At 38.6% G+C, this 16,094-nt stretch overlaps 1 protein-coding gene and 2 pseudogenes across 3 annotated transcripts; all 3 read left to right on the top strand.

Annotated features, from left to right (window-relative positions):
* Positions 1-908: 908 nt before the first annotated feature.
* LOC148915942 (pentatricopeptide repeat-containing protein At2g20710, mitochondrial pseudogene) lies at positions 909-3,556 on the top strand (annotated as a pseudogene). The gene has a single exon (XR_016128309.1). The product of XR_016128309.1 is annotated as a pentatricopeptide repeat-containing protein At2g20710, mitochondrial pseudogene (transcript).
* A 2,180-nt stretch (positions 3,557-5,736) lies between these two features.
* Positions 5,737-6,839, top strand: LOC148915941 (pentatricopeptide repeat-containing protein At2g20710, mitochondrial pseudogene; annotated as a pseudogene).
* A 4,943-nt stretch (positions 6,840-11,782) lies between these two features.
* Positions 11,783-15,475, top strand: LOC148915940 (abscisic acid 8'-hydroxylase 3-like). Of its 2 annotated transcripts, XM_089053765.1 has the most exons (10): positions 11,783-12,110; positions 13,141-13,297; positions 13,427-13,745; positions 13,842-13,994; positions 14,115-14,381; positions 14,468-14,554; positions 14,635-14,713; positions 14,808-14,914; positions 15,005-15,123; positions 15,365-15,475. In XM_089053765.1, the coding sequence occupies exons 1-10, from the start codon at positions 12,026-12,028 to the stop codon at positions 15,453-15,455; spliced, it is 1,464 nt and encodes a 487-aa protein (XP_088909891.1). In that variant the 5' UTR covers positions 11,783-12,025; the 3' UTR covers positions 15,456-15,475. The 2 variants fall into 2 exon arrangements, with proteins under 2 accessions (XP_088909891.1, XP_088909892.1); XM_089053766.1 differs by lacking the exon at positions 11,783-12,110 and having other exon boundaries at positions 13,086-13,297.
* Positions 15,476-16,094: the final 619 nt, after the last annotated feature.

Genomic DNA, 16,094 nt, shown 5'->3' with positions numbered 1-16,094 from the left:
TTCGTCCAAAAAAAAAAGTGTGTTGATTAGTGTATTAATCTCGCTTTTCAAATTAGATGGAAGGCAACAACGTTATGAAACTTGACATTCATGGAAGACTTGGTAGGATATGTCATGATGTTCTTCAGAGCCTACTGTTAAAAAGATTGAAATGAAATTGTAAGAAAAAGAATACAAAATATGCAATACATAAGTTGAGCTTGGTGTGGGCCCATATCGGTCCGTTTCGTGGCTCGACACAAGCCCGTGCCAGTCTTATATGGGCTAGGTTTGCTGACTCAAGCCAGACTTAATAATTTTCATAAATGGATGGACTTGGTTTGACTTGTTTATTAATTGTGTTGAGTCTAAACCAGCATGTCTGGTCTGGCATAGTCCTTTTGACATCTTTACTCTGCACTCCTTAATGTATTAAGTTTGATTCTCCTTACCCTAATATCACTTGTATAAAAAGAAAAAAGAAAAGAAAAATAGGAGGACTCATAATTTATTACGTCCCCTTCCCTAAAAAAACAAATAAATGCTGGGAAAATATGAAGTGCTTTGACCCTTCTTTACTGAATAAATTGTCTCAATTTTGGGCTGTAGCCCAATTCCTTCTATATTTTGTGTTTTTAAAATTTATATTTTTAGTAAATGTATCATGAATGGGGTTTCAAATTTTTTCATAATATAAAATGGTTCTTATGTGCTTCATATCTTGTTTGTGAACTTTTTTTTTTTTTTTTGGGTCGAACACTATGTCAACTTCATATGATTATTTTTTTTTAGATTAGTCCATCTTTTCTCAAACAAAAAAAAAAAAAAAAAAAAAGATTAGTCCAGCTACCCATGGGTTTATCCGTATCCTGTTGTTCTGCTCACTCTTTTGGGCTTCTACGAAACAATCTCCAACAAATAATATATATATTCAAAACCGTAAATCCTAACTTGTCGCTGGAGCCCAACATTTCTCAAGTCTCGGTGTAGGTTCGATGATGAAGCTTCTTCGTTCAAGATCAAATCCATGGCGTGGATATGCCATTTCTAGGGTTTTTGGTGCACTATTCTACTCCACTAAGGTGCTGCCTTCCTCCTCATTACCCCCATTTGAGCTTCTGCACAGTAGGATTTGGCAGATTCGAAACCCTGGGGATTCCATTCTGCCAATGCTCCATCAATGACGGGTAGAAGGGGGAGACGTGAAGCAGCCCGAGCTCCAAGGTTTCATTAAGCGGCTCCGAGGGTATCGTCGCTACTGCCATGCTCTGCAGATTTCAGAGTGGATGAGCGATGAAATGAAGCATGATCTGCATCCTGGATACATTGCGGTGCGGTTAGATTTGACCTCAAAAGTCCATGGGCTTGAAGAAGCCGAGAGGTATTTTGATAGCATCCCAGAGTCATTAAAAGTGGTTCCTGTGTATGGTGCTCTGCTGTACTGCTATGCAAAGCATAATTGTTTGGAAAAGGCTGAGAGTGTTTTTGAAAAGATGAAGGAGTTGGGTTTTTTGAAAGGATCATTCTGTTATAATACAATGTTAAACCTTTATTCTCAAATGGGTAAACATGGAAAGGTAGATATTTTAGTTAAAGAGATGGCAGAGAAAGGCATTGATTATAACATGAACACATTGAACATTCGGTTATATTCGTATGCAGCCACTTCGGATGTAGACCGAATGGAGAAGCTTTTGATGAAGATGGAAACTGATCCTCTGGTCACTTTGGACTGGCATGGTTATGCTGCCGCAGCAGATGCGTTCTTGAAAGCTGGACAATTGGAGAAGACAGCGGCATTGCTGAGGAAATCAGAGCAACTCATTAACAGTGAAACAAGGAAAATTGGTTATGAACACCTGATGACTTCATATGCTGCTATTGGTAGTAAACACGAGGTTTATCGAATTTGGGAATTGTACAAGAACATGGTAGGGTTCTACAATAACGGGTATCGGTGTATGTTAAGTTCATTGTTGAAGATGGATGACATTGATGGTGCTGAGAAGATTGTGGAGGAATGGGAATCTGGGAACAAATTCTTTAACATTCAAATACCCAACTTGTTGATCAAAGCTTACTGCAGGAAAGGTCTTTTGGAGAAGGCCAAATCATATGTGAAGAAGCTTTCAGAGGGTGGAAAGGAGTGTTGTCGCGCATGGGCTCTTTTAGCTACCACATATCATATGAATGATCGGATGGAAGAGGCAGTGGAAACATTGAAAATGGCAGCAAGCTCGGCATCTCGACCAGGATGGAAGTTTGATAATTCAACTTTGGCTGCTTGCTTTGAGTGCTTAAAAGAGAAGGGAGATGTTGAAGAAGCGCATGAATTGCTGATATTATTCAGAAAAAGGGGTCATTTTACAACAGATTTATGTGATAAAATTAGAAATTAGATTGATAGTTGTGCACCCACAGGTTCTGGAGTTAGGTGAAACGGGAAATTGTATGGAAGGGATTGTTGAAGTTCAGGATTGAGGGATGCATGTGATAGTGCAGCTCAACAACGTGGGTAGCAACCAAATATTTAAGTAACATTACAAATCTATGAAGGGTGTATTTAAGTAACATGTGATAGTGCATCCTTTTTTTGCCCTTCTTAATGCTTCATGTGACTTTTTAACTGTTAATTACGTGTAATTTCCTTGGAGCAAAGTGACTTAAAGCACCGACGAGGGAGTGGTTTATGGTGTTAGTGATTAACTATGTATCCAGCTTTCCTATGAACTTTCTCCGATGACAATCTACCGCTGTAGTATCTGGAAAAGTAATGTGGAGCTTTCATTTTAAATTGCATAAGCACAAATCCGGATGCTGGCCACAAATAAAGTACAAATATGAACAGAAACAGAAAACTTAGTAGTAGGTATCTCTCTGGGTGCTACAATTGATTAGTACTGTTTCTTGTTGTTTATATGGAGCTGCTGCTGCTGTTTTTTTCTTCTTTTGCAAGCCTCTCTTATAAGTCTGGTTCAATAATTTCCTTCTTTCGGCCTCTTATAATCTGGGGAACAGCGCATGACTACTAGCAATCCTTTGGTTCTTTGATCTTATGCGGCAGCAATGAAACAATTTTTTCCTCTGGCCTTAGTGGCATGCTTTGGTTGTCTCGCATGTGGAAGGCTCTTATCGGACTCGACCTCCCCTCATGTCTCAGGAACAACTGGAAAATGGAATTTTACTGCATAAATTGCTCTAACTCTTCTAGGAGTTTTATCATCTGTGGAAACCTGCCTCAGAGGTCCTGAGTGACCGTCATCCTAAAGTTCCTAGGGCCAGGTTCTTGTGTTTTGGATATAGTATCCCAAGAACGAGTTCCATTTTGTGGACCAATCAGAAACATATTGACCGCGTTTGATTGGCTATCACCTTCCACCTCAAATCTCCTATTTGTGTTTGCTTTGCCATGGATGTCCTGAATCCATTGATCACTTATTCTTTGAATGCCCTTATTCTGATGCTCAAGCGTGATGTTGTAGGAACTCCACTGTGTCACGGTCTTGAAACTCTTATTGGATTCCCTCTGTTTCTTGATTTTGGAAGGAGATAATAAACAACAAAGTTTTTATGGAAAGATTAACAAGTCATATACAAATACAAGTGCTCCCCCCCCACCCCCACCCCCCACAACTGTTTGAGCATGAGATTGTTGGGTCTCAATCTTCGTATTTCTTTCTTTAATTTATGATTATTTTTTTTCGGCCCCACGTAAGGATGTTCTATTTGCTGGTTATCAGTTTCTTTGGGTGAATGTTGTTCTCATTGATGTATTTTTTTTTCCTTTTCCTTTTCTTCATGCTTTTATTCTTTCTTTACTAAATACCATGATGAATTCTATGTAAATGCCAAACATTTTTCTCTTGGTTGTACCAATATAATGGTTTTTTTTTACCTGCATCTCTGATGTATGATTTTTCGATCAGGCTTGAGCATTTGTAGTGTGTGTGTGTGTGTATGGACTTTACATTCATTTTTCACAATTACTTTTCAAACTAAACATGGGATGATTGATCCCCATGCGATTGCTAATCAAAAGAACTACAAACAACTGAGTCACATTCTACCTGGAGCATTTACATTTTGGTTTCCTTATTGTAGTCAGAAGATTTGCACTTTTATAAATAAAACCGAGAATCATTTGCAGATGTGGAAAAAAATTTGCTCTAAGAAGAGAATATTGAAGCATGCACAATAAAAATATCATCAAAAAAGTACGCACAACAAAAATGCTTCTCTAAAGCAGAATACAAAAAGCAAAATCTCTTCCGATACGTAAGAGTTTCTGGTGTAAAAAGACTATACAGCTGATTATGCTTACAACTTGTAGACACTAAACGGCTTGCCCAGTTGACCAAAAACCGTTTACCAAAAGGCTGAACTCGATTATTTTAAGGATTTTTAGCCGTTTTACCCCTTGAATTATATAACACATTTCAAACTTAAATACTGTCAATTATTTTGTCCGCCAATATAAAAGACTAAGTTTAAAATGCATTATAATTCAGGGATAAAACGGCAGTTTTATTTCAAAGGTTATAGACGATCTCAAATTGGTCGCGGGAATGGAAGAGGGCAAGTAGGGGGCGTTATGGTCTCTGTGATTCAAATTGTAATTCGAAGTTTATATTGTCATTGTTCAACAAACTAGCCGTTTTGTTTAAGTTTTTCTATTTTCTAGGATAAGATAAGCATGTTGTTGCTATCTTGCTTAATAATCCCGATTGTTAAGGGATTCTTTTCTTATCTAACTGGATGTATTCAATTAGGATTCTAGAATGTTTAAAAAAAAATACACCCCCTTAGTCACTTAAAAAAAAAAAAAACCTTTCAAAATCATATACATTCCTAATTGAATACACCTTATACCACGTTTAGGTTTGTTATAAAGGGTTGATTTTTGGTTTATATAATAACCATTGTTTCTATTCAATAATACAATACAATTCTCTCACTTTCAAAGTTCATCAGTAAAGAGTTCTTAATGCGTTGACACTAGGGGCGGGATCTAGCCCTTTTTTGGCTAGGCGGCCTTGAGAATTTTCATAAAAACCATATATATATATGTTCTTCTCTAATGCGGACGTTCGCATTATGTTAAAGTCCAGTCGTCTCTTTTGCAACTTCTTTTTGCAAGTGAATTTGGTTCTTAGTGGAACTCACTTGGCTTGAGGAGCCATACCATACTGGCTTAGCCACTGGCCATACTGGCTTAGTGGAACCCATTCACCACTGACATGGCTCTATAATTAAACAGAAAAAGAAGCAAGCTTACAGTAGCAACCAATGGTATTGCTTATTGTTCTTCTGCACACCTTCCCACTTTTGGGATACTTTTTGGAAGGCCTAACCCTTAATTATATATTTATATATGGAGTGCTTACCATGTTTTTGCCTTATGCATGTATGAAAGCAAATCCACCTACAGAAAAGAAGTTGGAAGGACACGACCGGACTTTAACACTATGCGGATGTCCGCATTAAAGAAAAACTATATATATATAAAAGATAATTTGCTAATAATATCAATAATGCTATGATGATAATTGAAGAATTTAAGACTCTTAAGCTTCTCGTAGGGTAAAATTTTATATTTAAATAATGTTGTTTTGTATTGCATTGCATTTACTTGTGGTTTTTGTTTTTGTTAAGTTTTTATTTATGTATAGAGATGCATTTGAGGGTAACACTTATACGTCTCTTGACTATATATAAATTTTTTTAAAAATGTTGATTAATAAAATTCACTTGTACCGTATGATTTTGTCGGTTGGAAATCGAAATCCTAGTGTTTCCGTTGTGCCGATGCTCGATCAGTGGGTCAAAGAAGGGAGACAATTGAAGCAATCAGAGATCAAAGATTTCATCAAGCAGCTCCGTAATTCCCGTCGCCATTGCCAAGCACTCGAGGTTTCAGAATGGATGAGTGATGTGATGAAGCACGATCTGTCTCCTGGAGATATTGCTGTTCGGCTAGAATTGATCTCCAAAGTCCGTGGTCTGCAACAAGCTGAGAGGCATTTCGATAGCATCCCATACCCATTTAGAGTAGTGTATGGTTCTCTCTTATACTGCTATACACGTCGTAAATCTGTGTAGCAGGCTGACATTACTTTCGGAAAGATGAAAGAGTCGGGTTTTGCGAAAGGATTTTCGGATTATAATGAAATGGTATCCCTCTATTTTCGAACTGGTGAATATGAAAAACCACACGTTCTAGTCGAAGAGATGGAAGAAAAAAACATTGTTTATGACATTCACACATTGAAACTTAGGATGTTATCGTATGCAGGTGCAGCCACTGGTGACTTCGACCAAATGGAAATGGTTTTGGTGAAGATGGAAGCTGATCCTCTGGTCACCATGGACTGGCGTGGTTATTTTGTTGCAGCGAAAGCGTGCTTGAAGGCTGGACTGTTGGAGAGGACATCGACATTTCTGAGGAGATCGGAGCAACTGATTGACAATGACTCAAGGAAATTGGTTATGAAAGCCTGATGACTTCATATGCTGCTATTGGTAATAAAGATGAGGTTTATCGGATTTGGGATTTGCACAAAAACACCGTATGATTCTACAATAATGGGTATGGATGTATGGTGAGTTCGTTAGTGAAGCTGGGTGACATTGACGGTGCTGAGAAGATTGTGCAGGAATGGGAATCTGGGGTCAAATCATATGACATTAGAGTACCCAACTTGCTGGTCACTGCTTACTGCAGGCAAGGTCTGTTTGAGAAGGCCAAATCATATGTAGAGAAGCTTATGGAGAGCGGAAAGGGGAATGCAAGCGCATTTCTTGTTTTGGCTACGGAATATCATATGAATGGTCACATGGGAGAGGTGTTGAAATGTAAGTAGTGAGCTGATAGGAAATGGAATTAAGCCTGGTCAGCTAATGGTGTATTCTCTTAGTCAATCAAAATGACTGGTGTTAGGCTTTAGTAGTAAAAAGGCTTATAAGCCACGTGTAATGTTTTTATTAAGCAGTTATAGATGAAGGGCTGAGATACAAAGTGATGTAATTGTATCCAGCTAGACATATAGCTCACATATAGTGTGCTCATTTAAAAATATACAGAACAGTGCAATAGAAAATTCATACGAATTGATTCATTCTCTGCTCTCTCTTTTATCTTTGCATTCTTTCTTCTCTCTCAACCTATTCAAAACTCTAACATGGCCTCAGAGCCAGGTTGGATCATTTAGATCTGGGCGTAATCTGTGAAGGCATTGAGCTCAATCGAAGCTCACCTGAAGCTCTGTGAAGGTTGCAGACGTTAGCATCTGAGAAGAGAGATCAATTGATTCGGACCAAAGGATGTCAGTCTGGAGGCTCGGAGGTGAGAACTCCAATTTTCTCTGGTGAGAACTACGAGTTCTGGAGGATTAAGATGACAACGATTTTCAAATCGCTTGGGCTATGGAGTCTGGTAGAAAAGGGGATTCCAACTCCTGATTCGAAGAAGAAGAAAACGGTGAAGAGGCATCGACGAAGAACCTGATGCAGAGATGATCGCTGTGCTCATGAGGGACGCGAAGGCTCTGGGCATCATCCAAAACGCGATTTCGACCAGATCTTCCCTCGGATTGCCAACGCTGACTCAGCCAAGATGGCGTGGAATTTGCTTCATGGTGAATATCACGGTGGTGATCAAGTCAGGTCAGTGAAACTTCAGAATCTCAGACGAGAATTTGAGTATATGAGAATGCGTGAAGGTGAACAATTAACTGCATACCTTACTCGATTAAATGAACTGATAAATCAAATAAAAACGTTTGGAGAAGTGTTATCAAACGAGAGGCTGGTTCAAAAGGTGTTAATCAGTCTTAGTAGAGTATATGATCCTATATGCTTGGTGATTGAAAATACAAAGAGTTTGGAGACTATTGAACTGCAGGAGGTTATTGCAATATTGAAGAGTCAAGAGCAGCGGTTTGATATGCATAATGTAGATATAGCTGAGAAGGCATTTGGTTCTTTCTCAGTTGAAACAAAAGGGCAGAATAAGAACGACTTTCAAACTGGTTCTGCTAAGTCTCAGAAAAATTGGAAGTTGAATAACAAACCATGGGAGTCTAGGCAGAAGCCACAGCAAGCTGGTGCTGCACAGACCTCAAATGGATCACAATATGTGCATCAAGATGGAGTGAAGCCTCAATGCAAAGTTTGCTCGAAATTCCATTTTGGGGAATGTAGATATAAGGGCCAATCTAAGTGCTATAAGTGTGATAGATTTGGACATTGGGCTAGAGATTGTACTGCAAACAAAGGAGTGCAGAAAGCAAACAATGCAAGTCAAGTAGAAGTAAAAGGAAATCTGTTTTTTGCTAATTGTGCAATTTCATAGAAGAGTGCAAATGGAGAATGGTATGTAGACAGTGGCTGTAGTAATCATATGACTGGGAACAAGGAGCTGTTAATTGACATAAATCCAAGTGTCACAGGCAAAGTACAAATGCCAACAGGGGAGCTTGTAAGCATAGCTGGCATGGGCACTTTAGTGCTTGACACAAACTCTGGTACAAAGTTTATCAAGGAGGTCATGTATCTGCCTGGTTTGAGAGAGAACTTGTTAAGTGTGGGTCAAATAGATGAACATGGTTACCATTTGGTGTTTGGAAGCAATATGTGCAGTATTTTTGATGATGCTTCACTGGAAAACCTTTTTATGAAGGTGGAAATGAGAAAGAATAGATGTTATCCATTGTCTTTGTCTTCAAATGCCTATGTTGCATTAAGAGCTGGTGTGTCTCACTTTACCTGGATTTGGCACAAGAGAATGGGGCATTTACATTTAAAAGGGCTGAATCAGCTCAAGGAAAAGGAGATGGTGCATGGTCTACCACATCTGGAAGCTGTAGATGGAGTCTGTGAAGGCTGTCAGTTTAGGAAACAACATAGAGAATGGTTTCCTAAGAACCAAGCATGGAGGGCAAGTACACCCCTTGAGCTAATTCACATGGACTTGTGTGGACCAATGCAAACTGAGTCCCTGGCAGGTAATAAATATTTTATGTTGCTCATAGACGATTTTACAAGGATGACTTGGGTCTACTTCTTGAGATACAAGTCGGATGCACTAAATTGTTTTCAAAAATTCAAGTCTATGGTGGAGTTGCAGAGTAGTTACAAAGTGAAATGTGTTCGAAGTGATAGAGGGGGTGAGTTCACATCTTGTGAATTCAATAAACTGTGTGAAGATGGAGGAATTCAAAGACAGTTCACCATGGCTTACACACCCCAGCAGAATGGAGTGGTAGAAAGGAAGAATAGGACAGTGGTGGAGATGGCTAAGGCTATGCTTCATGAGAAGGGGCTGCCTTATTACTTATGGGCAGAAGCTGTACACATTGCAGTGTACGTTCTGAACAGGTGTCCTACCAAGGCTCTTAGAGACAAGACTCCTTTTGAAGCGTATAGTACAAGAAAACCAGGTGTTGCTCATTTGAAGGTATTTGGCAGTGTGTGTTTTGTGCATAAACCATAAGAAAGTAGACAGAAGTTGGATGCCAAAAGCACAAGGGGAGTGTTTGTTGGATATGCAACATGTGAGAAGGGTTATAGAGTGTTTGACCCTGCCACTAGAAAACTTATATTGTCAAGAGATATTGTTTTTAATGAAGGAGCAACCTGGAATTGGAAGGAAACAACTGAAAATGCTGTGATAATGGTGAATGAAGAAGTGCAGCCTAGGAATACTCCAGTGGAAATGTTTGAGACACTGCAGGAAATAGAAATTCTGGTTTCATACCTTTAGACTCAGTTTCTTATGGAGGATCAAGCAAGGCAAGCAGCAGATTAGAAGACACTCAGAACTTTGATCACACTCCTTTGAAATGGAGGAAGTTGGATGACATTTTGGCACAATGCAATTTGTGCACAATGGAGCCTGAGAAGTTTGAAGAAGCTGTGAAGGATGAGTCATGGATGAAGGCAATGAAAGATGAGTTGAACATGATAGAAAAGAATGATACATGGGAGCTTGTTGACAGGCCTATGGATAAACCAGTGATTGGGGTTAAATGGGTGTTTAAAACTAAGCTAAATCTGGATGGTTCAGTTCAGAAAAATAAGGCAAGGTTAGTAGCTAAAGGATACTCTCAGAAACCAGGGGTGGACTACAATGAAACGTTTGCACCTGTGGCTAGATTAGACACAATCCGAACTCTAATTGCACTAGCTGCACAGAAGAGTTGGCAGCTGTACCAATTAGATGTTAAGTCAGCTTTTCTAAATGGTGTCTTAGAGGAAGAAGTGTATGTAGATCAGCCGGAGGGATTTGTGATGAAGGGGAGTGAAAGCAAGGTTTACAAGCTGCACAAAGCTCTCTATGGATTGAAACAAGCGCCAAGAGCTTGGTATAGTGAAATTGATGGTTATTTTGCTGAGTGTGGTTTCACAAAGAGCCAAAGTGAAGCTACTCTTTATGTCAAAGCAAGAGGTGAAGCAAGCATATTGATAGTATCCATTTATGTAGATGATATTGTCTACACTGGAAATGATCAAGAGATGTTAGAAGACTTCAAGAAGGACATGAAGGAGAAATATGAAATGACTGATCTGGGGCTCTTGCATCACTTCTTGGGAATGGGAGTCATTCAAACACCAGCAAGCATATTCATTCATCAGAAGAAATACGCAACAACTCTGTTAAACAGATTTGGTTTGAGTGAGTGTAAACCGGTGTCTATTCCACTAGTTACCTCGGAGAAACTAAGTAAGGATGATGGGAGTGGTTTGGCAAGTGAAGAGCAATATAGAAGGATTGTTGGGAGTCTGCTGTATCTCACAGCTACTAGACCCGACATTATGTTTGCAGCTAGTCTGCTTGCAAGGTTTATGCATTGTCCCACTAGCAAACACCTTGGAACAGCAAAACGTGTCCTTAGATATGTAAAAGGAACCTTGGATTATGGTCTGGAGTATGTGAAAGGAAAAGGGGCAGTTCTAATTGGCTATTGTGACAGCGATTGGAGTGGCTCAGTGGATGATAGCAAGAGCACATCTGGATACGCTTTTTCTTTTGGGAGTGGAGTGTTTGCTTGGGCCTCAGTCAAGCAAAATTGTGTTGCACTCTCTACTGCAGAAGCTGAATACATCAGTGCCTCTGAAGCAACAACACAAGCAATTTGGTTGAGATTTGTCCTAGAAGACTTTGGAGAACTTCAAACAGAAGCTACACCTCTCCACTGTGACAACATTTCAGCTATTGCCATTACAAGGAATCCTGTTTTCCATCAGAAAACCAAGCATATTGATCGGAGGTATCATTTTATTAAAGATGCTTTGCAAGATGGAACTGTGGATTTGATCTATTGTCCTTCGAATGAGCAGCTAGCAGATATTTTTACAAAGGCTTTGGCCAAGGATCGGTTCAGCTATCTTAGAGAGAAGCTTGGTGTGAAATCAGCTCACAACTTAAAGGGGAGTGTTGAAATGTAAGTAGTGAGCTGATAGGAAATGGAATTAAGCCTGGTCAGCTAATGGTGTATTCTCTTAGTCAATCAAAATGACTGGTGTTAGGCTTTAGTAGTAAAAAGGCTTATAAGCCACGTGTAATGTTTTTATTAAGCAGTTATAGATGAAGGGCTGAGATACAAAGTGATGTAATTGTATCCAGCTAGACATATAGCTCACATATAGTGTGCTCATTTAAAAATATACAGAACAGTGCAATAGAAAATTCATACGAATTGATTCATTCTCTGCTCTCTCTTTTATCTTTGCATTCTTTCTTCTCTCTCAACCTATTCAAAACTCTAACAAGAGGCAGTGGAAGCAATGAAAAACGCAGCAAAAATGTCACGTTGACCAGGACGGAAGTTTAACCATTCGACTTTGTATGCATGTCTTAATGACTTGACAGAGAAGGGAGATGAGATATCAGCACATGAGATTTTGAGATTATTGAGAAAAAAGGGTAATTTACCAACAGGTTCGTGCGATAAGTTGGAAAATTATGTTGATGGTGGCCAACCCCAGGTTTGAAGTCCTTGATAAGGTGAAAGGGGAAATCATATGGTAGGGATTAATAAAGTTCAGGATGAAGGGAGGGACACATGTAAAAGTGGAGCTTAACAATGTGGGTAGGCTGGTAGCAGCTCAAAAGCTATGTAAATGTATGAAAGGTATTTTGTTCTATCTAAGTGCTTCAGATGACTTGGTAGCTACTAGTTATGCTTCAGTAAATACATGGTTAGAAAAATGGAAACAGAGGGCTTCCAGCTTAATCTAAATTTTGTCAATCAAGCATTTACATGTGATTTGGTTTTGGGGAAAGGTGGTATACAAGCGGCAAAGCCATTGTTTGAAACATTGTGGTGTTGTTAGTAACTATGTATCTGCCATGCCTGTGAACTCTCTCAGATGGTAATGTTCCACTATAATATCTGTCTTATTTGCAACAATTAACAAGTGCTTCTTGTTGCTTTGAAGCATCTCAACCCTAATCTCAAAAGACGTCAGACCAGAAAACAAAAATTCTCAAAAGACAAAAAAAAGGGGGAAAGCACAAAGAATGTAGAACCAGTTAGTAGTGGGAATCCATCATGGCACATTGTGATCAGCATCCCCAGTTGTTTTTTACTCTGTTTTTGTTAATCCACTTGGTTTGAACTAATATTGTTTGTATTTTTTCTGGCCAAAAAACAAGCGGCAATAGCTAATACTTTTCTTAATAAAATATGGAGATTTTTTAAGACAAGCAAGCCGCCGGCAATGAAATTGTCACTATCTGCCACAATTCAAGACTAATGCAGTTAAGCATCCACTGACAAGTGACTACTATAGGAAATTGGTTTATTAGCACCAAAGCAGATTAAAAAAATCTGCCTAATAATAGAAACACATAAGAAAAACAGAGGCCTCCTAGAAATGCCAGCAGAGGAAAAATGTCAAACAAGAACATACATAAGCTTTCACGTATGTAACGAAGTGCTAACGTTAATTACAAAGCCGTCGCATCGCATGAGATGATGGTTTTAGTACAAGTAATGGCAGTCATGTTTAGTTACTACAGAATTATTTCAAGTGTGCCTTTTAATATATTTTAAAGTCAAAAGATTCAGATTATCGTTTGATAGTTTTTGGTTAGCCAACTTGCAATGGAGCTGTTCATCTTAGTCATCTTGGCACTGGTATTAATTTTTGTTTTTTCAGCTTTCTTTGTGCTGCACTCTTGGACTTCATCACCAAAGAGCTTGGTGGACATCCCAGGTAGCTTGGGTTGGCCAATTGTGGGAGAAAGCTTCTCATTTATATCAGAGTTTTCAAGTCCATCTGGTATATACAGCTTTGTGAACAAGAGGCAGCAGAGGTAATCAATTAAATCAAAATCTGCCCCCGCATCTGCATTTGACTTCTGCATTAAAAAATGAATTTCCGAATTTTCCAAAATATATCTATTTTGATCTTTCAATATTGAGCTTAGTAATTTATTTTGTAGGTATGGGAAAGTGTTCAAGACTAGCGTGTTGGGTAGATTCACTGTGTTCATGACTGGGAGGGAAGCAAGCAAGATGTTGTTAGCAGGAAAAGATGGGATGGTGAGCTTAAACCTCTTCTACACAGGGCAGCAGGTGCTAGGGCCTACCAGCTTGCTCCAAACCACTGGAGAAGAACACAAGCGGCTTAGACGGTTGATTGCAGAGCCCCTATCAGTTGATGGCCTTAAAAAATATTTTCAGTTTATCAATACTCTTGCAATTGAGACATTAGAACAGTGGCCCGGACGAACAGTTTTGGTTCTTGAAGAAGCTTCTACAGTTTAGTATTGGTTACCAAGTCAAGTAGAACATTTCTTAATCTTCACTGTAACACTGTTTCCAGGGAAACAACTTAATATTCTAATGTTTTTGCAGTTCACTCTCAAAGTTATCGGCAACATGATAATGAGCTTGGAGCCTGCTGGTGAAGAGCAGGAGAAGTTTAGATCCAATTTTAAACTCATCTCTTCCTCCTTTGCATCCTTGCCATTTAAAATCCCGGGAACAGCTTTCCATTGTGGTATTCAGGTATCACTTCTCCATAGCTCATCAGTTTGAAACAGTAATGAATACACACATTTTTCTTCTTCAAATATTGTATGGATATTGTTGGAATTTATCTCTGATACTTCCGTTCTATCTTATCAGGCTCGAGATAGAATGTATGCAATGTTGGACTCAGTCATTTCTAAAAGGAGAAGTGGAGGAGGCTTCCAAAAAGATTTCTTAGAATCACTGATAATGAAACATAGCAAAGCAGCAGGGGATGAAGATGATAAAGATAAACTCACTGATAAACAATTGAAGGACAACATATTAACTCTGTTGGTTGCAGGTCATGATACTACAACTGCTGCTCTCACATGGCTTATTAAATTCCTTGGAGAAAACCCTTCTGTTCTGGAACAACTAAGAGTAATGTATCTAGCCACCAAGGCAAAGTTTTCATTGATATTTGATTTCCACAGAGGACTAAAATATAAAAAGTGTCGAACTTACAGGATGAGCATCGACAAATTCAATCAAACCGGGAAAATGGAGCAAATCTAACATGGGATGAAGTTAACAACATGCCTTACACCGCCAAAGTAATCAGCTCATTAATCTTTAAAGCTATTCTGTTATACCTTATCAGCTGACAACTGATATCTAGAGTGTTGAACCTCAGGTAATCAATGAAACTCTTAGAAGAGCCACTATATTACCTTGGAATTCAAGAAAAGCTGCCCAGAATTTCGAGATTGATGGTACGACACTTTGTCTCCAAAAAAGAGATAACAAAAGCCAACATTTACTGCACAAGTGTGACTACATGGTTCTAACTCATTTTCCACATTACAGGATACAAAATAGAGAAAGGCTGGTCTGTTAACTTGGATGTTGTCTCCATTCACCATGACCCAGAAGTCTTTCCCAATCCTCAAAAGTTTGATCCCTCTAGGTTTGATGTAAGCTCTTATCATATCAGCAATTTGCAGTTGATATATGTAGCTTCCTGAAACCATTGTATTGTTAAATAATTGTTCAAAAAAATGCAGGCACCCCTAAAGCCTTTTAGCTTTCTTGGATTTGGTAGCGGACAGCGAATGTGCCCCGGAATCAACCTGGCCAAGCTCGAAATCTCAGTATTCATTCATCACCTGGTCTGCAGATACAAGTAAGATGAAGAATGACATCTTTCAGTTTAAAATATTAAAATTATATATAAAAAATTAACAGCTATAAGCATAAGTCAAATAGAAACTATGCAGCGTAATCAAACGTATAGAACAAACATATGATTAATCCAATTTTTCATGCAGTTGGAAATGGTTGAGATGGATGGGATAACTTTAACCATCTGAGCTGAATTTTCAGGGAACTTTTGATTCTGATTCTGGATTTAATCACTATTACAGGTGGATCCCTCTGGAGAAAGACGACTCGGTCCAGCCAACTCTTGTAAGGATGCCGAAAAACAAGTATCCGATTGTAGTTGAGTCACTTTGAGACATTTACGTTAAAGAAAATCCCAAGGCACTGATAAGAATAAAAGTTACTAGATTAATCCTAGCTTGTCTTTGTGTAATTTTGCTGCTTATTGGTATTGGGCATGTCTTGCTCAAATGCTACAAGTTGTCTACTTCTATCATGGATGCATAAGATCGATCTGTTTCAACTTACCCAAGTAGTGTACAAGAATACTACATAAAATTGAGAGAAGAATCTAGATTCTACTCACATTTTGCATCTATTTATAACCATAAAAGCAACCATTTTCGTCCTAATTGTCAACAAATAAAGACCGAATGATCTTCAATTAGTACATCACCTTTATTGTTTTTATTTTTATTTTTATTTTAAATTAATCAAATATACGAGGAGGAAGATTCGACTTGCGTGTAAAAAGAATGGCCTCACTATCCTGACCAATTGATCTAACACGCATGCACATTTTGTTGTAGCTAAGTCTATACCAAACATACAAAGTCTTCATTTTGTTGCATCAACATTAATTCATGGGCCCCATTACATGATATTATTATCAACTTCCAATGGGATCACCCTTTTTGTCACAAATGATTCATGTCTTATCAAGTTTCTGCTATATGGCAATGCCTCCTCAAACGTTGACCCTCTTTCAAAGCG

This window comes from Prunus mume, linkage group LG6 (genome assembly GCF_029339155.1).
Source record: "Prunus mume cultivar Tortuosa linkage group LG6, ASM2933915v1, whole genome shotgun sequence".
In the NCBI taxonomy this organism is placed as follows: Eukaryota; Viridiplantae; Streptophyta; class Magnoliopsida; order Rosales; family Rosaceae; genus Prunus; species Prunus mume.
The sequence above is the reverse complement of the archived record's forward strand: the minus strand, read 5'-3'. Positions and strand labels throughout refer to the sequence as shown.

Excerpts from the sequence above, each read along its gene's own strand:
- LOC148915940 (XM_089053765.1), top strand. The coding sequence starts at position 12,026 with ATGAAGGGAGGGACACATGTAAAAGTGGAGCTTAACAATGTGGGTAGG. Across the intron at positions 14,382-14,467 it reads CTGTTCTGGAACAACTAAGA|GATGAGCATCGACAAATTCA; the intron begins GTAATGTATCTA and ends TCGAACTTACAG. Across the intron at positions 14,555-14,634 it reads ACATGCCTTACACCGCCAAA|GTAATCAATGAAACTCTTAG; the intron begins GTAATCAGCTCA and ends GTTGAACCTCAG.